Source organism: Paroedura picta, chromosome 7 (assembly GCF_049243985.1).
Source record: "Paroedura picta isolate Pp20150507F chromosome 7, Ppicta_v3.0, whole genome shotgun sequence".
Classification (NCBI taxonomy): Eukaryota; Metazoa; Chordata; class Lepidosauria; order Squamata; family Gekkonidae; genus Paroedura; species Paroedura picta.
Window position 1 is genome coordinate 104,271,234 of NC_135375.1, and position 21,394 is coordinate 104,292,627.

General features: G+C 48.1%; 1 protein-coding gene across 1 annotated transcript; it reads left to right on the forward strand.

Moving 5' to 3' along the window:
• Positions 1-2,085: 2,085 nt before the first annotated feature.
• On the forward strand, positions 2,086-13,824 carry TENT5C (terminal nucleotidyltransferase 5C). Its single transcript, XM_077345891.1, has 2 exons — positions 2,086-2,201; positions 10,078-13,824. Exon 2 carries the CDS (start codon positions 10,102-10,104, stop codon positions 11,263-11,265), a length of 1,164 nt encoding a protein of 387 aa, XP_077202006.1. The 5' UTR covers positions 2,086-2,201; positions 10,078-10,101; the 3' UTR covers positions 11,266-13,824.
• Positions 13,825-21,394: the final 7,570 nt, after the last annotated feature.

Genomic DNA, 21,394 nt, shown 5'->3' on the forward strand with positions numbered 1-21,394 from the left:
ATAATCGTTGACTTTTAATCGTGTCTGGCCTGTCAGGAGCCCTTGTTTATCTTGTGGCCACTCTGGAATTTTGAAAGCTGGTTGTGGGCATGGCCAACCCCAAAATGGGCCAATCAGAAAAAGGTTGCAAGGATTCTAGCCAAGTACCTTCCTCGGATGATGATCCTGGTAATCCAAAAGGCGAACCCTGATGGGCTTTTCAAAAGTTCTCCCACTCCACTGAGGTGCAGAAAAGTCAGGGCTGGACCTTCTCTTTGGGACAGCAGGAAACACCCCACCTTGTCACACAAAGCTGAAGTAAGCTCCCGGTTCTCTGTTCCTTATTCAACAAGCAAAAAAGCCCGTTGTACTGAAAAACACTGAAGATATTCAGAAGATGCTACAGAATCCACTTGAATTCGGAACATCCCAGAACGTTTGGCGCTGCTAGCAGGAGTCTGTCCCCTCAAAAACGGCCAAAGCATTACCTCGGTGTCAGGAGGTCTCAAGTAAGATGTACCAGCACCAATTATATTATTTCAGTCACCTTTCACAATCTTCTCACAGCTATGAACAACAGTGACTGGTCAGTCCAGGGTTCCAATGTCCACCTTGAGCCCATCTCTCTTTCTCTCACCTTCCCTTTGAGTCTGCATGCCCTTCATGGCTAGCAGCCGTTATCTATTTCATTCATTGGCCCTCTGCCCTTCTCTGCAATTAGGACCCCAAGTGGCTTCCACCTGTCTCCTTGAGAGTCAGCTTGGTGGTGGTTAAGAGTGGTAGCCTCTGATCTGGAGAACTGTACTTCAGGGGTAGTCAACCTGTGGTCCTCCAGATGTCCGTGGACTACAATTCCCATGAGCCCCTGCCAGCGTTTGCTGGCAGGGGCTCATGGGAATTCTAATCCACCGACATCTGGAGGGCCACAGGTTGACTACCCCTGCTGTACTTGGTTTCCCCTCATCTCCACAGAAAGCCAGCTGGGTGACCTTGGGCCAGTCACAGCTCTTTCACAGCTCTCTCGGCTTCAACTACCTCACAGGATATCTGTTGTGGGAAGGGGAGGTGGTTGTAAGTCGTTTTTAGACACATCAGGCCTGCTGAGTGACCTTGGGCCAGTCCCAGTTCTCTCACAGCTCTCTCAGCCTCACCTACCTCACAGGATGTCTGTTGTGGGGAGAGGAATGAAAGGCGATTGCAACCCACTTTGAGACACATGAAGCCTGCAGGGGGACCTGGAGCCAGTTCCAGTTCTCTCAGTGGGTTCGTATCCAGGAGCATCACTTGCAAACTGTGGCAGGGTAGGTTTTCTGAAGAGCACAGGTGTGGAGAGATTCCCAAAGTGATAACAAAACTGCCGTTAAAATAGAACATAGAAATGGGTTAAGCTTGGGCAAGTCCCTCTCTCCTGGCCTGGCCTACCTCAACCACTAGAGTTGCCAGCGCTGAGTTGTGAAATGCCAACTTAGGGGGTGGAGTCGGGAGTGGACTGTCCCCTAAATGGACTTAGAGGTTGGAGCCGGGAGTGGGCAGGGATGGACCTCAAGGGAGTATCCCACTATGGAGTCCACCCACCAAGGCAACCATTTTCTCCAGGGGAACTAGGGTTGCCAGCTCCAGGTTGGGAAACAGCTGGAGACTTTGGGGGTGGAGCCAGGAGTGGGCAGGATTTGTGGCAGGAAGGACCTCAGTGGAGCATCATGCTAAGGAGCCCACCCTGCAGGGCAGCCATTTTCTCCAGGGACCTCATCTCTGTCACCTGGAGTTGAGCCACAACTGCAGGCCTCACCTGGAGGCTGGCATCCCTACGCCAACGTGTCGGGGCCCTTCAGACTAAGACGGGAGCCCCACGCCTGGAGGGCAGGAAGGATGGATGGGTACAGGCCGTCCCTTCCAAGCAAATCCACATGTCCAGACGCGGGGCTAAGTGGTCCCTTCCATCCCACCCAAAGGAAGCCCCTCGCGCCCCGCCGGCGACTCTCCAGCGTTATCAGTAGATCCAAGCGCCTCGCGCTACCGAGACCGAAAGCCTGGCCAATGGCTGGCGGGCGTTCCCTTGCCTTCTTGATTCCCCGGCCCCCGGATTGGCTCCCTCGCGGGGCGGGGGCGTGGTCCCCTTTGACGGCGGCGCTTATAAATCTAGCCGCGGGGCCGCCCGAGCGAATGCTGGCTGGCGAGCGCTGCGGGGACCGGGGGGGAAAAAGAGGCTCAGGCGGCTGCGGGTGAGTGCGCCGGCCAGGAGGTTGCAGGGTGGGTCGGTGGCCGCAGAGGCGAGGGCTGTGCCTGTTCCTTACGCTGCACCGCGCTGCACTTTCTGGAGAGGGGGAGGGATCCGAAATTGCCAGTTTTTGGACCCGGGGCTAGGAGAAACGGTTGCAGGGACCGCGGCCAGAGAAAGTGAGAGCAAGTGCTGTGGACCGCGGGTGTAGGCTGTCAATTTGGAACGTTGCTCCACGTGAGGAAGAAGAGCACCTGCGCATGGAAAGCCTTTTATACCCCGCTTAGGTCAGGGTGTTGGCTGTGCGGAGTAACTTAAAAGAACCCTAACAAGCGCCAAGTCGCTTCTCTGCTCTCCCCGCCCCTCTGAAGTGGTCCAGGCTTTTGTATCTCCTTCGGCCTCCTTAACCTGCAGCGAGCATCTCTCCGGCTGGGTGGGATCCCTTCAGCGCTGTGGACCTTAGCAAAAAACCGTCTCTGTTCTTTGGCAGAGAATCCCGTGAGTTCTCCTTCCTGAGCTTTCTGTGGGGTCGATGGGCTGCCCTCTGAAACGCCCCCCTGCCCTGGGAGTAAAGGAGAGGATACGTTTATTGGCCTAACTAAAAATAAAGAATAAAATAGTAGCACCAGAGGAGTACAATTAAATGACATATACAAGCCTTCTGTAGTATATGCATTACAAGATGGTCGTATTATGATGTGCAGTCTCCAGTGGGGTTCACAGTGGTTAGTTATTTAGCCAGTATTGGGTTCAAGCACGAATAATATACCCATTGTATTTGTGAAGTCTTTGTATTGTTCTTGGGACACCTTGAAGCCCAGTGTATTGATGCAGGGGTAGTCAACCTATGGCCCTCCAGATGTCCGCGGACTACAATTCCCAGGAGCCCCTGCCAGCAAATACTGGCAGGGGATCTTGGGAATTGTAGTCCATGGACATCTGGAGGGCCACAGGTTGACTACCCCTGCATTAATGGAAGCAGCAGATCATGTATGTGGGGGCCAATTGGGTGTGTGGCTGGCCACTTTGGTCTTTCAGATAATAAGCATGCAGATTGGATGTGGGGGAGTTATGAACGTTGTAAGGTAAAGGTATCCCCGGTGCAAGCACCGAGTCATGTCTGACCCTTGGGGTGACACCCTCCAGCGTTTTTCTTGGCAGACTCAATACGGGGTGGTTTGCCGGTGCCTTCCCCAGTCATTACCGTTTACCCCCCAGCAAGCTGGGTACTCATTTCACTGACCTCAGAAGGATCGAAGGCTGAGTCAACCTTGATGAACATTGTACTTCATGCAAAAATATGTGACATTTCTACCCAAAATTTTCAAAAATACACCAAGTAAGCCTAGGCACCCTTCTAGGTGGCTGTAACCGATAACACTTAGAACAGAGTTTGGGTCCAGTGGTACCTTTACGACCAACAAAGTTTAATTCTTGATGTAAGCTCAGAATAACTTTGCGGGTCTTAAAGAGGCCCCTAGTAGATTCAAACATCATTCCAAGCCATATCAATTAGGACCACTGTTCTATTGCTCTAGGCCAGGGGTAGTCAAACTGCGGCCCTCCAGATGTCCATGGACTACAATTCCCAGAAGCCCCTGCCAGCGAACGCTGCTACCCCTGCTCTAGGCCAATATGGCGACTCAATTGAATCTATCAGGTAACAACTTAGCAGCTTTTACTTGGCTGAGAAAGGGAAGACTTTGGTTCCAGCCCTAATTAATACAATTATGTGGATATTTCCTTGAAGATGGCATTGAAGTAATTTAGTTTTTTATTTGTCGGCAGTCCTAATTTGAGTTTTTAAAGTGTGGTCTTTTGGACTGTAAAAAAAAAAAATATATATATATATATATATATATTTATATTTAAATTTAACTATATATATATATATAGTTAAATTCAACTGTTTCATGCAGATTCCATTTGTTAAATGCTGCTGACTGGTGAACAAGAAGAGGGACCTGTTTTCCCGGGGGTTTCTGAAATGTTGCCATTTTAATGCTGTTTTTTTAGGAAACGTGTACTTGAGGACCCGTTTGTTTGTAGATGGCAAAAATGCTTCACGGGTGGATAGCTGTGTAGATAAGTGAATGGGAGGTAAGCAAGTGAGCTGCTGGGGGCACGGCTGCTGCTGTTGGGTCCCAGAACCAGCGCTGCAGAGTCCAGCAGCAGTGGCTCATGGTCATTGTAGTTGATCAGTGCCTGGAGAGCTACAGTTTGGCCACCCTGGGGCATTGTGGCTGGTAGATATGGGGACTGTCCACTCACCCATGGGAATGATTCTTGTCCATAAGCTACACTAGAGCACTTTTAGCTAGGAGCTGTAGGGGAGACGAAGGGGCTGGCTACTCATATTCCTCTGTTTGTCTCCTCTGGCTTCATTACCCCCATCCCTTCACTTCCTTTGGCAGGTCTAGTAATCTGAGAAATGTTTGACCCAAGCTCTTCAAATGCCAGTTTCTGTCTAAGGAACTGGAGCCACTCCAGTGGGCCCTGTCACTCCAGTACACAAAACTTAGTTGCACATTTTGTACAGTGGTTCTTTAGAACATTTATACCACCCCTTTCCTCTTGGCTCATGTCTGATGCCTTCCTCCAATATAAACACCTGTTGGAGAAAGGTGCCTTAGGCTGCAGGATGGTTGGATCCATGCTGGTGTAAACAACCCTTTGGGGGACGTCCTGTGAATTAAGAGTAAACATCTTTTTGGGGGGGGGGCAGAACATATCTGGCCATGCTGGGGCCGGGCCAGGCCTCAGCAATGTTGCCGAGGCCTCCAGTTCAGCTGGAAACAGGTTGGTGGGCCTAAGCCATGCTTGTAGCCTCTGCCCATGCTGAGAGAGCCCCTGGCATTCGGCCTTCCTCTTGCTCCCTGCCAGTGACACCGTCAGCTCAAGGAACATAAGAACATCCTTGTGGGATTCAGCCAGTGGTTCACCCAGTCTAGCATACTGTCTCACACAGTGGTCAACCAGTTACTCCAGAGGGCCAACCCTTCCCCAGATAAGAATATAATAAGAACACTAGTGGATCAGATCAGAGATCTATCTAATCAAGCATCCTGCCTCACACAGTGGCCAACCTATTCCTCTGGAGGGCCAGCAGTAGTGCATAGAGGCTGAAGCCTTCATAAGAACAGCCCTGCTGGATCAGACTAATGGTCCATCTAGACCAGCATCCTGCCTCACACAGTGGCCAACCAGTTCCACTGGAAGGCCAGCAACAGGGCATACAGCCTTCCCCTGATTTTGCCTCCTACTTCTGGGATTCAGAGGGCTCTGAATATGGGAGGTTCCATTCACTCACCATGGCTAGTAGCCATTGATCAGCTGTTTCTTAGTTGCTTGTGTAGAGATCTGGCTTTCTGTGCTGGGCAAATTGGTTGTGTTGCTGTTGCCTACCATCTGCTCAGGATAGTAGCTAGAACTTCATGGAGCTATGTGCCAGCTGGAAGTCTTCAACAGAAGGTAGTGCTCATGTTCCCATTCCATAGCTCCACAGTGCTATCTACAAAGTCAATTTCCTACATGGGCATTTCACATTTCCTCCCCATTTCATGTGAGTTGATGTATTACTATTTAATAACCTTTGTTTTTGCTTGTGGCTCAATATGTCTACCAACTGAGGTTTCACTTCGGGTACATGAAATGGGCTCTTGCCCACAAGAGCTTATGCCAAAATAAATAGTCTTCATGGAGCCTGTAAGACAAACGCTTGGGTGCCAAAGACTGACATGGCTTTAGAAGTCCAGTAGAATGTGCCATGAGTAAACATGATTAAGGTTGGGCTGCCAACGGGAGGGCAGATCGGCAGAAACTCCTTGAGAAAAGCTTTGTACAAACCCCCCCATGCATGGTGTTGGCACTTGTGTTATTTTTTTTAAGTGGTCATCTTGCGTGCCTGCTGGTGATTGAAGAACTCAAATGTGAACAGCTGTGTTGATCTAGAAGGGGGGGGAATGCAAACGGTCTCAAAATTCCTTTTAGAACTTGTTGAGTTTAATCGTTGGGAACTCGCTTTGAAATTCTGTGGAACTCTTTCTTGGATGACGAACAAAAAAGCGAGAAGGGGGGCATTCGGCTAAGAAATGGCGTGATGGAAGCAAACCCCCACCCACCACCCACATCCTCTGCAATAGCTCTTGGGCTGTTTCTCACAGTGCTTAAATTGGGGAGGGACAAAAGAAACTAGCCCAGAATGGATACGTCTGCTCAAAACATATGCGTTGCTTGTATCCTCTAAGGCAGAGGTAGTCAAACTGCGGCCCTCCAGATGTCCATGGACTACAATTCCCAGGAGTCCCTGCCAGCGAATGCTGGCAGGGGCTCCTGGGAAATGTAGTCCCTGGACATCTGGAGGGCCGCGGTTTGACTACCCCTGCTCTAAGGTCTCGGTATTGCTGGGCTATCAATTGAGCGCGAGTAAACGCAAAGGAATGTGAAATTGCTTTATTTCGGCAGGCGTGGGCGAAATTATTTGTGTTGGAACAAATGGTATGATGAGATTCCATGGAGTTTTTTTCATTAATAGTCCATTTCTCTGTAATTTTTTTGTGACATACAAATAACAGGATGCATCTGTATATTTTAATAACTTTTATTTGGGGGGGGGGAGGGGACTCATACTTAAAATATTCCGTACTCCTGATTTTCTTCTGTCTCATCTCAGTACTAGTCATGAGAAACGGATACGTAAAATTTTAGACCTGCAAAACATGCGTCTTTTACGTTGATTCTCACCAATAGGGAGGAACTGGTTGACCAGGTGGAAGTAGTGGGCACATGTGGTTTGCAAACTCACAATCTTGGGAAAGAGAAAAGCTGTATGTAGTCAGACCTATCGGCTGGGCTTCAAGAAAGCAAATTTTAGCAAAGTTATGTTGGGTAGAATCCTGTGGTAGGAAAAACGTATGGAGAGGGATCAAGAGGGATGGGAATTCCTTAAAAGTGAAATACTGAAGGCCCAACCGCAGACAATTCCCTTGAGAAGGAAAAAACGGGAAGAGCCTAAAGAAACAAGGATGGCACCCAAACAGCTTCCAAAAGATTTGAGTCATAAAAAGAGTAATTTAGGAAATGGAAGGAGGGCCTTATGACTAAGGATGAATATAAACAAATAACCAAAGCTTGTAGGGAGTGTTAGAAAAGCTAAAGCTCACTAGGAGCTTAGGCAAACGAGAAAAACGAAACACAGCAAAAAAAAAAAAAAAAAGGATCCTTTAGTTATGTTCCAAGTAAGAAAAAGTAAGGACCATTGCAGGGACAAGAAAGTTAAATTGTAGCAGGTGATGAAGAGAGGACTGAACTGCTCAATTCTACTTTTCTCAGTCTTCTCCTGTGAGGGAAATCATGTTCATTATGGCAAAATCATATCATGTGATAAGAGATGGGAGTTGCAGCCTAGGAACACTGTACAGGTAGTCCATAAACACCTAGTTTCTTTAAATGAAACTAAGTCCTCCGGGCCAGATGAACTGCACCCAAGAATACTAAAAGAACTTGCAGATGTAACTTTTGAACCACTGTCCATTATTTTTGACAATTCTTGGAGAATAGGTGAAGTGCCGGAAGATTGGAGGCGGGCAAATGTTGCCCCCACAGATAGCTATGTTTACGAAGAGTCAATGGAGGTTTCTCAAGAACAAGTCATGTTGGACTAATCCTGTGGATATAGTTTACCTTTATTTCAGTAAAGCTTTTGATAAGATCCTTGAGTTAGTAAAATGGGTATGGGTCCTGTTACTGTTAGGTGGACTGAGAACTGGTTGGGAGATCACACCCAAAGGGTGCTTGTTAATGGTTTGTCATCTTCTTGGAGAGGAGTGATGAGTGGAGTGCCTTAGGGACCTGTCCTAGGTCCTGTGTTCAGTATACTTATAAACTATTTCTTTTGATACAGCCCAAAATCCCATTTGCCTTGTTAGACATCGAGTCACACTGACTCTTGTTCAGTGTTTGGTCTACAAAGACCCCAAGATCCTTTTCACACATACTACTGCAAAGACAGGTCTCCCCCATCCTATAATGATACATTTGATTTTTCCTACCTAAATGCTGAACTTTACATATATCACTATTGAAATCGATTCTATTCATTTTAGCCCAGATTTCCAGCCTGTCAAGATCATCCTGTATCCTGATTCTGTCTTCTGATGTTTTTGCTACCCCTCCCAGTTTAGTATCATCTGCCAATTTAATAAGCACTCCCTCTATTCCTTCATCCAAATATAATGTCCAGCTCGCATGAGGTGATGGTACCGCTTTACCCCACGCTGGTAAGACCTCACTTAGAGTACTGTAGTCAGTTTTGGGCACCACAGTTGAAGGAGGATGTAGATAAACTGGAGGAGGGCAACAAAGATGGTGAGGGGTTTGGAGATTAAGACACTTAAAGAAAGGTTGAGAGAGCTTGGTCTGTTTAGCCTGGAGAGAAAATGACTAAGAGGTGATATGATAGCGATCTTCACGTAGCTATCATATAGAGCAGTGGTCCCCAACCGTGGATCAGTCGGTACCGGGCTGTGGCCCCTCCTTGTCCTCCTCCCCAGCTGCAGCCTCAGGGGCTGCCCTGCCACTCTGCTGCCGGCTCACCTTTGGGGCTATCCAGCAGCCACCATGGCTGGGGCTCCCCCTTGGCGTGGCACTGCGCAGCTGTTGCTGGCAGTGCCCCTCAGTGGGCGGCACAAAGTCAGGAGCACCAGTGGGAAAGCAAATGGAGCAGGGGCTCATGCAGCGGCGATGTACCCCCCCCCCCGGGCGTCAGTAAAATTGTCGAGCGTTGACCGGTCCCCGGTGCTCAAAAGGTTGGGGACCACTGATATAGAGGATGGAGCAGAGTTGTTTTCTGTTGCCCCAGAGGGTCAGAACAGAAGCAATGGTTGAAATGAATTCAAACAAAACTTTTGGCTAAATATTTGGACAAAGTTTCTTACAGTTAGACCAGTCGCTCAGTGGAAGCTTTGAAGGATGGACTCTGTAGCGCTCTTGGTTCCTGTCTTCTCCAAGTTTCACCCCCAAACTTCCCGGAGGTTCCCAACCTGGATCTTCAACCCTACTCCCCCATCCCTTCCTGGTTGCTCGGGAGGGTCCTTGACCACTGTAGGTATTGAAGGAGTTCTCAGTGTTTGAATTACAGGGTGGGTCCCTAGCCTCCTACTCCTTGTGAAGCTCCTCCAAGGTACAATTTTAGAAGGCTTCAGGCACTGTGACTAAGTCCTTGTGCTTCTGTTCAAGGGCCTGTTTGCTTGCCTCTCTCTGTTCACTCTGGCCATGTGCCTAGCTGTGGTGTTGGCCTGATCTTCATTGTGTGGAGATTAGTTGAAATTCAGGGATATCTCCAGGTCGCCCCCCCCCCACACACACACCAGGAGGTTGGGAAGCCCAAGATTGTGATTCCACAGAGTTTAGAGCAAGAGAGAATCAAAGGTTTTTGACACCTCTGAGATGTCCCCTAGGGCAGCGGTTCTCAACCTTCCTAATGCCGTGACCCTTTAATAGTTCCTGATGTTGTGATGACCCCCAACCATAAAACTGTGCAAGGGTTCTTTCACAGAAATTAAACTGAAACTGACCAATGGCGTGAAGATCCATTGTTCAGGATTGTATAAAAACTGTATATAAATTGGTGGGTGCCTTCAGGAGGAGCAGCAACACTGGTGGTGCCTCTCCCCCCCCCCCCCGGCCAAGCTGCTTGCCCTGCTGCAACCCCTGTGAAAGGGTCATTCGATCCCCAAAGGGGTCCCGACCCCCAGGTTGAGAACCACCCAGTGCAAAATAACTTCCCTTTGAATAATTATTGTCCTACATCCTCTTGGTGCTTCTATGCAGCGTGATTCACGTGTGCTGGGTTTTGTTTTTGCCCCTCTCTCTCCTCGTAGTTATTTTGAACATCCAACTCTACCATGGCTGAGAACAAGCATCAAACCAACAACGCGTCCTGCAGCGTGCTAAGCTGGGATCAAGTCAGTCGCCTGCACACGGTCCTGTCGGAGGTGGTCCCAGTCCACGGGCGAGGCAACTTCCCGACTCTGAAGGTAACTTTGAAGGACATTGTCCAAACCGTCCGCGGCAGGTTGGAAGAAGTCAACGTTCAGGTCCACGACGTCCGTCTGAATGGTTCCGCCGCCGGTCAAGTCTTGGTCAAAGATAATGGGCTGGGCTGTAAGGATCTGGACCTTGTCTTTCGAGTCAGCCTCGCAGGCGAGGCAGAGTTCCAGTTAGTTCGCGATGTGGTTCTTCAGTCCCTGTTGAACTTCTTGCCTGAAGGAGTGAGCAAGCTGAAAATTAGCCCCATGACGCTAAAGGAAGCCTACATCCAAAAGCTGGTCAAGGTGTACACTGAAGCCGACCGGTGGAGTTTAATCTCTCTCTCTAATAATCACGGTAGGAACATTGAACTGAAGTTTGTGGACCGTATAAGGCGCCAGTTCGAGTTCAGCGTGGATTCTTTCCAGATCATTCTAGACTCGCTCCTCTTGTACTACAGTTGCTCTGAAAACCCGATGTCGGAGCATTTCCACCCAACTGTGATCGGAGAGAGTATGTACGGTGACTTTGAGGCAGCTTTTAATCATCTTCGGAACAGGCTGATAGCTACCAAGAACCCCGAGGAGATCAGAGGGGGCGGCCTTCTGAAGTACAGCAACCTCCTTGTGAGGAATTTCAAACCCACGGACAGAGAGCAGATCAAGACCTTAGAGCGCTACATGTGTTCCCGGTTCTTCATAGACTTCCCGGATATTCTGGAGCAGCAACGGAAGCTGGAGCAGTACCTCCAGAATCACTTCGCCGAAGAAGACCGGAGCAAATATGACTACCTCGTGACCTTGCGCAGGGTGGTGAACGAGAGTACGGTGTGCCTCATGGGACATGAGCGGAGACAGACGCTGAACCTGATTTCCCTCATGGCCCTCAGAGTTCTGGTAGAGCAAAACATCATCCCTAATGCTACTAACGTCACTTGCTACTACCAACCTGCTCCGTATGTCAGCGATGGAAACTTCAGCAGCTACTATGTTCCGGATACCTGTGGCCAGTCGTATCCCACTTGGTTGCCTTGTAACTGACTTGGACTGCCTGTAATGCCTTCTAGAATGTTCCTATGCAGAAGAATAGCTCTAGGGCTGTAATTTGAAGAGTTCTTGGATAAACCACAACGTGGCCTCCTTTCTCCTTGCTAGAAGGAATTGTATGGTTTCTAGCCGGAGAAATATTGTGTCCTAGAATTCCTCTGTGCTTTATTTTGTTCTTGAATTCTTAACACTGAATGTTGAGAGATTGTGTTGGGCAAGAAAAGTTGTGTGGTTGTTTGCCTGGCTCTTGGCATTCCCTTACGTTATGGTGTGTAAGCTGGTGGGTGGGGTAACTATGGATCTGCCATCCTGCTCTTGTCTAATCTCCAGTCCCTTTAAAATACTGGAATTTCACCGCTAGAAGAGTGTGCAGGATTGTAGAAGAGGGCATTACTGATTTTTTTTCCTCCCTGAGGAATCTTGATGTTCCTCAAGTTGTGGCAACACATGACTAAAGAGTAGAGAAGAATCTATGCTTCAAGAATGCTGCCCATTCTGCAGCACTTATTGTTTTGGTTGGGAAAGAAAGGTGCATCCAAGGTTACCCAATTTAGGAATTTCAGCTTGGTAAATCAAGCTCCCTTAAAAGTTAAGGTAGTCCTAAGCGGGACTGAAAATATACCTCTAACTTTCTGTTTATATGTTTTTGATAGCGCTTTTTTTTTGTCTAGCAGATTGGTGCGACGTTGAACCTGAATAGCAAATCAACAACCATTTCTGGAATTTGGCTGAAAGATTTTAAACACCTGTCTTAGGAAGGGGGGGGGGAGGAAGATGAGAAAGATTACGCCTCTCTACCTGTCTAGAAATTCATCTTTTAAGCTTGTCGAGTCTCCATTTGCATTGGGGCTGTGCATGGAAAGAAGTTTGCCTTCCAGTTTCCTCTTAGCTCCCCCAGTTGAAACCTGGGTTCTCTGCTTTACTATTAGTATTTTAAAGAGGTCGAATGCGCATTTCTTCCTTTAAAGCACTAATAAAGCAACTCCAGTTGAGGTGTGGAATAGTGTGGTCTTTTTCCTAGTCAGTTGCTGAAGGTAGAATGTCTTGAAGGTGTCATAGCAAATGCCTTGCTTGTGTATTGCTCCCCTACTCATTGTACATGTCTGAAATAATTTTGGGAAAGGGAACTGTAGCAGCAACCTGTGAAACACGGTCTTCAGCCTGCAGACGTCTAAAATGTGATACCGTCTATAGAATTAGTCTTCTAACTCGTGTTCCCAAAGATTACTCTTGGGAAGTTGAAAGGTCCAGTTAAAATTAATAGTTCTAAAGGGGGGGATAGTCAAACTGTGGCTTGCCAGATTTCCGTGGACTACAATTACTATGAGCCCCTGCCAACATTCAGGGCTCATGGTAATTGTAGTCCATGAAGATCTGGAGAACCACAGTTTGGCCACCCCTGTTCGAAAGATTAACTGGATGTTCTTGGAGATTCTCAAGTATACGGGAGGCTCTTTATAACTTGCGTTTTGGGGTAACTCAAGGTAGAACCAAGACAGCTGTTGCGATTCTACAGGTCCCCTCTGGAACTGGGTTAAGAGGAAAAGCGGTGTGTGGTTGAGATCAATTTTGGGTGCTGTCCTGTCTTTTTGGCTATGTTCCAGTCAGCAATACTACCGATACAGAATATTTCAGGATTTACATGTGGACAGATACTCTTCTGTGAAAAGGAACTGTGTTTTATGTTGGCTTAAGAGTCCAAACAGTGGTTTCTGGCAGAAGTCTTTACCTTTCAGCCCTCGGTTCAGTTACATAACTGTGTCCCAGAGAAGGAAGGGAGCTCAACTGTTCTGAGTCTGACCATGGTAGAATATTTTTTTGCAAGCCATTTTTTAAGGCTGATTTCGTCAGGAGTTCTACAGAATTCCTGGTAATCTCTGAGGCTTTTTCTTACAAAGTTGTTCAGGCCACAAGGGCTTACGCTCCTTTCCTCACAGGGCTCCTTCTGTGCTCTAGAGCTTTTATCTGTCAAAATGCAAACAGCTTTGGGTGTTTCAAAGCAGCTGCCTCCTCTCGGCTTGGATAAAGTGCAAGCTGAATTGCACGGATAAGCAGGAAGAGTCAAGGTAACCAGATCCAGCAGCTTCGCTTGGAGAGACGAGATAACTGGGGTTTTTTTGTTGTTGTCATCGTTGTTGGTACCTGAACGAGTCTGAAAATGGAAAATGTAAAGCTTATAAAATAATCCAGAGAGAAAGGGACGTTCTTCACCTTAAGAGAAAGATTGCAGAACATGTGGGCTGCAGCTGGGTTGTGTATTGCATTAGTAATTTCATGGGTAGGGAGGTCATAGCCTTGGGAGTTGAACACGGAAGGGTTTTTTGGGGGTTTGTCATCGAGTTTAAAAGGTCAGAATGCATTACAGACTTCTGAGCAGAATTTCTTTGCATTATAAAACATGTTGTACCCTTTTTTTCTGGCAAATCTTTTTTTTTGGGTTGAACTAGAAATTCGATGTTAACTGCCAGTGTTGGAGTCCAGTCTCTCTTTGAAGAGTTACCAGAGTGTACCTTATTTTGGTTTTCCTGAAGTCAAATAAAGGTCATCAACATACATGTGTGTGTGGTTTTCTCCTTAAAAACAAACAAATAAACTCAGCACCATCTTCTTCTATATTCTACGTGCCTTGGCAAAACAGGTGCTCTGCCCAATTGTCCCCCCCCCTTCTTTTTCTAGCCTGGGATAAAGGTTGCCTTATTACAACCCTTGTCTTCTGCCTGATTCTAAAAATCAGCTTCCAAACCAACCTCTAGCAGAAAAACTGCCAGCAAAGAAAGCTCCTTGTAATGGCCAAAGGAAGCCCTTGATACCTATTTGTACACAGGTGATCATAATTGCTTGTGCCCCAGAATATTGATTGTGGTTCAGTGAAGTTACAAAGGTTATGGGGAGGGTGGCGAGCTATGGCCATTTTCTCCAGACATGTAACTGGAGCCATTTTCTCCAGGCAATTGGATCTCTAGTCTTGCAATGAGCTATAATTCCAGGGTATCCCCAGGTCCCACTGCAGGACTGGCATTGCTACTAATTGGCATGGGACAGGACTCCTGCAGATGACGCAGGAAGTTCAAGAGGTCTTCTGTCCTACCACCTGCTCTAAGAATGTAACAGAATGCACCTACTGGTTCATCTATTCCAGCCTTGTGTCTTTAAGGTGTGGAGATATGCCACTAGGAAACTCACGCTTGAGACCTACAGCCAATGGTTCTTCCCCACCACCTGACAACTGGTGGCAATTCTGCCTTTGAACCCAGGAGTCAAATCAATTGCTCCTATGAACAGCCTGTCCACTCTGTTCCCTAATGCCTTCTGGCTGTCATATCCTCAGATGCTGCCATTACAGGGTGCTGCTGTAGAATCACTGAGTGGGAAGGGACCTGAAGGGTCATCTAGTCAACCCCCCGCACAAGTCAGGGCATTCGCAACCACTTTCCCTTCTCCCAGTGACCCAGGAGAAGCCACAAAACCTCCAGGATCCCTGAGCCATAACTCTTGGCCTATAAGAAAGGGCTACAAGAGCCAGGCACTGGTCCATCTCTTCCTGCCCTCTCTCTTAAGGTCTACCTAAATTAACAAAATCTGCATGCTGTCAGATGGCCATCTGGCCTCTGCTTAAAAATCTCCAGAGGAGGAGGATCCACCACCTCCTGAAGTAGCCTGTTCCACTGCTGAACCATCTTAGCTTTCAGGAACTTCTTCCTAATGTTTAGCCAGAAACACGTTTGATTTAATTTTCAGCCTTTGGTTCAGATCTGCCCTTCTGGGGTGACAGAAAGCCACTTTGCTCCATCGTCTAACAGCCCTTCAGATACTTGAAGGTCGCTGTCGTATCACCTCTCGGTTGTCTCCTTCCCAGGCTAAACATACCTGGCTCCTTCAACCTTTCTTCACAGGTATTGCCCTCCCGGTTGGGATTTGCAAGATCTGTAGCGTGCATGGCTTAAGAGCATGTGAGAGATATTCTACGAGGGTCATCAGAAGAGATATGTATTTAGATCAACAAGGAGCTTCCTGATACTTCTCAAATAATCTCCAGGGGCCTGATTGATTAAAAGAAAGTCTCTAAAAGAGACTTTCTATTCCTTTGAGCACCCTTTCTCCTTGCTTGGCTCCAGAACGGATCAAACCAATTGGATCGAGCCAACAGAACAGTGAGTTGGTTAGGCCACTCTCTCTCTCTCTTCTCTTCCTATGCCAAGTTTGTTTCTCTTCTTAATAAAACTGTTTTACTCTTTCAATCAGCCTGGTGTTTCGCAGCCTTTGCATATTTAAACTCTGCCTGCACTCCAGACCCACCTCCCTAGACTCTGTTGCCTTCCTTGAGACACATTCCAGGTTGTCAACATCTTTCCTAAACTGCAGCGCCCCAAAGTGAAGCTGGTACTCAAAAGGAGGTCTGAGCAGAGCAAGAGTGAATTGATACCCTCAGTTCGTTCCTCTTCCTTTCAGTGCCCTTGCCAGTCACCTATACAGCATCCCAGGTACTCATCGGGGTGATTCATGGTCCACTGGCATTTCCGCCTGCATTTTCACGGTGGTTAGGCTGATGGTATGTTGCCCTTCAACTTTTGAGAGGCACGAATAACTCCTGTCACTGCGGGACAGGAGCAGAAGACAGCAACATCATTGAGCCAGTGTGGTGTTGTGGTTATGAGGGGCAGCTTCTAAGCTGGCAAGCTGGATTTGATTCCTCACTCCTCCACATGCAGCCAATTGGTGAGCTTGGGCTAGTCACAGCCTTGATAGTGCTGTTCTCACAGAGCAATCCTGTCAGAGCTCTCTCAGCCCCACCTACCTTACAGGGTGCCTGTTGTGGGGACAGATGAAGAGAAGGCAATTGTAAGCCACTTTGAGACTGCGTTGGGCGATGAAAAGCGGAATATAAAACCCAACTCTTCCTCTTCATCGTATGCATTTCCATGAGGGGTTAGTCTGACCGAAGGCTGCTAAAAGTCTGTGTTTTCTGGGGGGGGGGGAGGCACCTTTGGCATCTGCTTTGGCTTTATAATTTGTTCTAGCATGCACACAGGGCGTATAGATAATCTAAGATACTCACACAGCAGGACACCCAGCTGCTGTTCCGACTTCAGTTTCCCAGAAATCGTTCAGCCAGCTTCAAGATAAATATTGGTCAAGGTTAGCTAAGCTCTGCCTCTGAAAGATCAAGCTGATCCTTTGCCCCTCCTGTAGCTGGAAGGTCTCCTACTTCCAAACATGGAACCTCATGCTCCATGGCCAGAGGTGGTCTACCTATCAAGGAACATTTGTATCATTTCGTCAAAGCTTTGGGCCCCATTCAACTGCCTCTCTCCTTGACAAAACTGTAGATCAGGGGTGGCCAAACTGTGGATCTCCAGATGTCTATAGACTACAATGACCATGAGCCCCTGCCAGTACCATGCTAATAGTCATTGTAGTCCATGGACATCTGGAGAGCCACAGTTTTGGCCGCCCTTGCATTTGATAATCCCAATTTATAGTACCAAAATTAACAATTTTTTATCATGTGGGTTTTTCAATGCAAGAGCCATGGGGTAATTTGCCATTGCGTGCTTCCTTGTCATGACCCTGGAAATCCTCATTGGCCTCCCATCCAATACTGGGCAGGGCCGTACCTGGTTAACTTTCAAGATCTAGGGAGATCAGGCCAGCCTAAGCTATCTAGGTCGTGGTGGTTTATATCTTTATTTAGGGATTTATACCCCAGCCACCCCAGCAGGCTGGCTCAGAGGTCAGAGGTGTTACAATTAATCTATGTGGTACAATTCATCTATAAATTAACGTTAAATTAAGACATTAAAATGGAAAACTATCACAACTTTTAAAACTGAACATACTGACTGATTCGTCATCAGACTTACTGCCTTCAGTTTTTGTTTTCGGGCATGGGGTGTATCCATATAGTGGGACTACACTGATGTAATTCAAGTTGTGAGATTAACTGACCCCCACCAAATGCCTGGCGGAAGAGCTCTGCCTTGCAGGCCCTTTGAAACTGAGCCAGCCTTTGGAAGGCCTGCAGCTCTTCCAGGAGCTCATTCCACCAGGCTGGGGCCAACACCCAAAAGGCCCTGGCCCTGGTTGAGGCCAGACAGGGCCAGGGATCACCAATTGGTCGGAACTGGACGATCGTAATGTCCTTTTGGGCGCATAGTTATTCTAGCAACAGCTTTCAATTCAGGAGCACCATATTGCCCTGTACATGAGCCAATGAATGCAGAGAGACCATGATTCGTATCTTATGGGGAGCACATCCCAGGCTCAAGGTCCAGCATCTCTAAATAAAATGGATCTTGGAACCTCAGGGCAAGAGCCACGGGGGGTAATTTACCATTGCCTGCCTTGCTGTCATGGCCCTGGTATTCCTTACTGCAGGGGCAACCAACCTGTGGTCCTCCAGATGTTCATGGACTACAATTCCCATGAGTCCCTCCCAGCAAATGCTGGCAGGGGCTTGTGGGAATTGTAGTCCATGAACATCTGGAGGACCACAGGTTGACTACTGGACGCCTATTCAAACATTAGTCAGGGCCACACCTGCATACGTTTCCTAGATCTAGTGAGGTCATGCTAGCCTGTGCTATTTGAGTCAGGGTAGTTTATATCAAATGTATTTAATTGTTCCAGAAAACAGCTTTCAATTGGGTTCATGGGCAGAAGGCCCTGTGAAAGACAATCTTCTGTCTACAAGTACAGAAGAGCCGTTGAAGACCAGAAGACTGGTAGATCTACCGCCTGAACTGCTACAAGGCAGTTTTAGATTTTTTCAGAGTCTGAAATACTTCTGTGTGAAAAGTAGGTGCCAGAATAAAGTTTTATTCTTGTTTTTTTTAAAATAAAAAGCCTTGAATTTACAAGCACTGAAATAAACAACTGCAGAGGGCTGAAAGTAGCAGGTGCTGAGGGTTTCATCTCGAAGGGCCAGTTTTGCTTCTGAGCCTTGAGAACAAATTGTTACGAAAGTCTTGTGGTGCCCACAAAGGTTCAAATAGAAAACTGAACAGAAAGAGGGCCAGCCTGCTAAAATGGCACCTGCTTTTATTTGCATCCAGGTCTCCAGGAGATGGCCAACCGGTGTCTGGACGGTACCACCAGGTGGAAGGTGGGCATTACATCTGAACATTCCCCCACAATAAAGAAGAGCTGGTTTCATTGAGCCTGTTCTTCACTACCAAAAGGAGTCCCAAAGCAGCTTACACTTGTCCACCCTTTCCTTTCCCCACAACAGACATACTGTGAGGGAGGTGAGGCTGAGCTCTGATGTTACTGAATGAGAAGAGTTGGTTCCTGTATGCAGCTTTTCTCAACCCAAAGGAGTCTCAAAGTGGCTTACATTTGCCTTCCCTTTCCTCTCCCCACAACAGACACCCTGTGAGGTGGGTGAGGCGGAGAGAGCCCTGATATTCCTGCTCTGTCAGAAGAGCTTTATCAGTGCAGTGGCGAGCCCAAGGTCACCCAGCTGGTTGCATGTGGGAGAGGAGCGGGGAATCAAACCCAGCTAGCCAGATTAGAAGGTGCTGCTCTTAACCACTACACCAAGCTGGCTCTCAGTGTATAATACCAATACTAAGCAGCTGGTGATTGCTGGCATGTTTGGCCTCAGCCAGGGCCAGATCACTCTCTGTCCTGGCCTCCACCTGGTGGAATGAGCTCCCAGGAGAAACCCGGGCCCTGTTGGAGCTAGCACAGTTCCGCAGGGCCTGCAAAAGAGAGCTCTTCCGCCAGGCATTTGGTTGAAGTCAATGGAACCAGCAACTTCCATTGCAGCCATTACCAGAAGAGCAGGTAGGTCTTGAGGCTACCTGAGGGGCAGGCCGCATGTCAGGGTTGGAGGTAAACACGGCTTGTTTGTCGTGAAGTGCTAATGTGGCTCTCCTTGAGCTGTGGGGCGGACACCACTGTCCTAAGCTAACCAACCCTTCGAGAAAACCTACCTGATACCGACTTGAGTTTAAAGGTACAGGAGATGTGAATTATTTTGCCAGAGAGCAGCTGGGCAGAAGCGAGGGTGTGAAAACGAACAAGTGGTTATCGGGAGATGGAAAAACATACAGGCCGTTTGTTACCTGAACCGTGTCTTGGAGATGACTGATGAGAAGCTTTCTTGTGGGTCTGAGCAGTTTACTAATCTGCACCCAACGTCTAGGGGGAGGGACTCGAAGGGCAAATACCAGAATAATTAGCTTTGTGTACAACTAATTCACCTTATTATTGTTGGTAGCACATGAACACTGTAGTGCATGAACATCTCCCCAGAGACTCATGGGACACAAGGAGATTCAGTGTGTGTTGTCAAAATTCATGAAAAGCTTCCACAATTGACTGTCTTCTAATGGAGCTTCTATTGATTTAATTTTTCATTATACCTGTAGGTCCAGTGTACGTGGTTCTGTAATTGCTAACCATTATGACATTGCACTTTCTTTCCACCCTTCGCCCAAGGAGCACAAGGTGGCCTGCACAGCTCCCCCTCTTTCATGCTACACTCACACCCCTGCAAGGTAGGTTAGGTTGAGAGCATAGCTGGCTCACAGTCACCCATTGAGTTTCACAGCAATAGGGGATTTGAAGCTTGGTCGCCCCAGGGCAGGGGTGGCCAAACTCTGGCTCTCCAGATGTCCATGAACTACAACAACCATGACCCCCTGCCTTAGGCTGGCAGGGGCTCATGGTAATTTTAGTCCTTGGACATCCAGAGAGCCACAGTTTGGCTACCCCTTCCCTAGGCCAATTTAATGGCCACACCAGATAAAATATTATGCATTTATGTCCTAAGTAGGTGGGACCTTCTGAAAACAGACCATAGCATGGATTCAGAGGTTGTCATTAAATTTATATTCAGTATAGGCTTGCGAACCTCCAAATGGTAGCTGGAGATCTCCTGCGAATACAATAGAATCTCCAAGTGAGAGATTAATTCCCCTGAAGAAAATGGCTGCTTAGGAAGGTGGCATTTCACTCTGCTGAAATACCTGCCCCTCCCCAAACCCATCCTCCTCAGGTTCTACCCCCACCCACCCCAAATCTCCAGGCTTTTTATCTATTTGATAGCTGGCAACCTTGCTCCAGAGCGTTGTCGATTTTGCTGAACTCTGCTGAGTGCCCGCATGACCACTAGACAAAAACTACCAGGGGCTGTCGGCTTGCCTGCTGAATGGAAAAAGGGGTCCTAGAGGCCAGCCAGTAGCTCTTGATATTCTCCTCTCTCTTTGAAACAGGTTTGTTTGCTGCTGCTAAGGGGTTTGCACGCAGCTCTGATCCGGAAGTGATTATTGCATCACCATGAATAGCCAGTCTTCATGCTAATGAATTATTAGAAGACATCACTTTAATCCTTAATCCTGGCAATTATTTATCATATATGAAGTGCGTAGTGCAGCAGGAAGCCCGAGGATTGCTTGGCAGCCAGACAAGGGACATTTGGAAGTGGTTTGCCATAGCCTGCCTTGGTGGCATGTGCCCTAGTGCAGTAGCATCCAACCTCTGTCTGTAGATCAGTCGGTACTGGGCCGCGGCTCCTCCTTGTCCTCCTCCCCGGCTGCTGCCCTGCCACTCTGCCACCAGCTCACCTTTGGTGCTCTCCGGTGGCCACCATGGCTGGGGCTCCCCCTCGACGTAGCATTGCGTAGCTGCTGCTGGCAGCGCCCCCCAGTGGGCGGCAGGAAATCAGGGGAGCCGACGGGAAGGCAAGCGGAGCAGGGGCTCAGGCAACGTCCCTCCGCAAAAGACTATCCTCCCCCCCCAGGCCTCAGTAAAATTGTCAAGCGTTGACCAATCCCTGGTGATCAAAAGGTTGGGGACCACTGCCCTAGTGTGCCTTGAAGGCTTCCCATGCAAATCTTAGCTAGGGCCAGCTCTGCTTAGCTTCCAAGACCGGATGGGCTATCCAGGGCAGGGCATTAATCCTGGCGAAACAGCTGAACACGCGTGGCTCTGTGCTTGGTTCCCATCCCAATATCGCTGCACAACCCCAGTAGCCACTAGGACAAACCACAGGATTAAGCGGCCTCCTTCAGGAGCACGTTTTTTGTTGGGTGCAGCAGAAAGCAAAATGCTGCCGTCCACATTATTTTAACCAGCATAGTGGGGGAAGGGGCCGCTTACATTTTCCACCTTTGCCTGC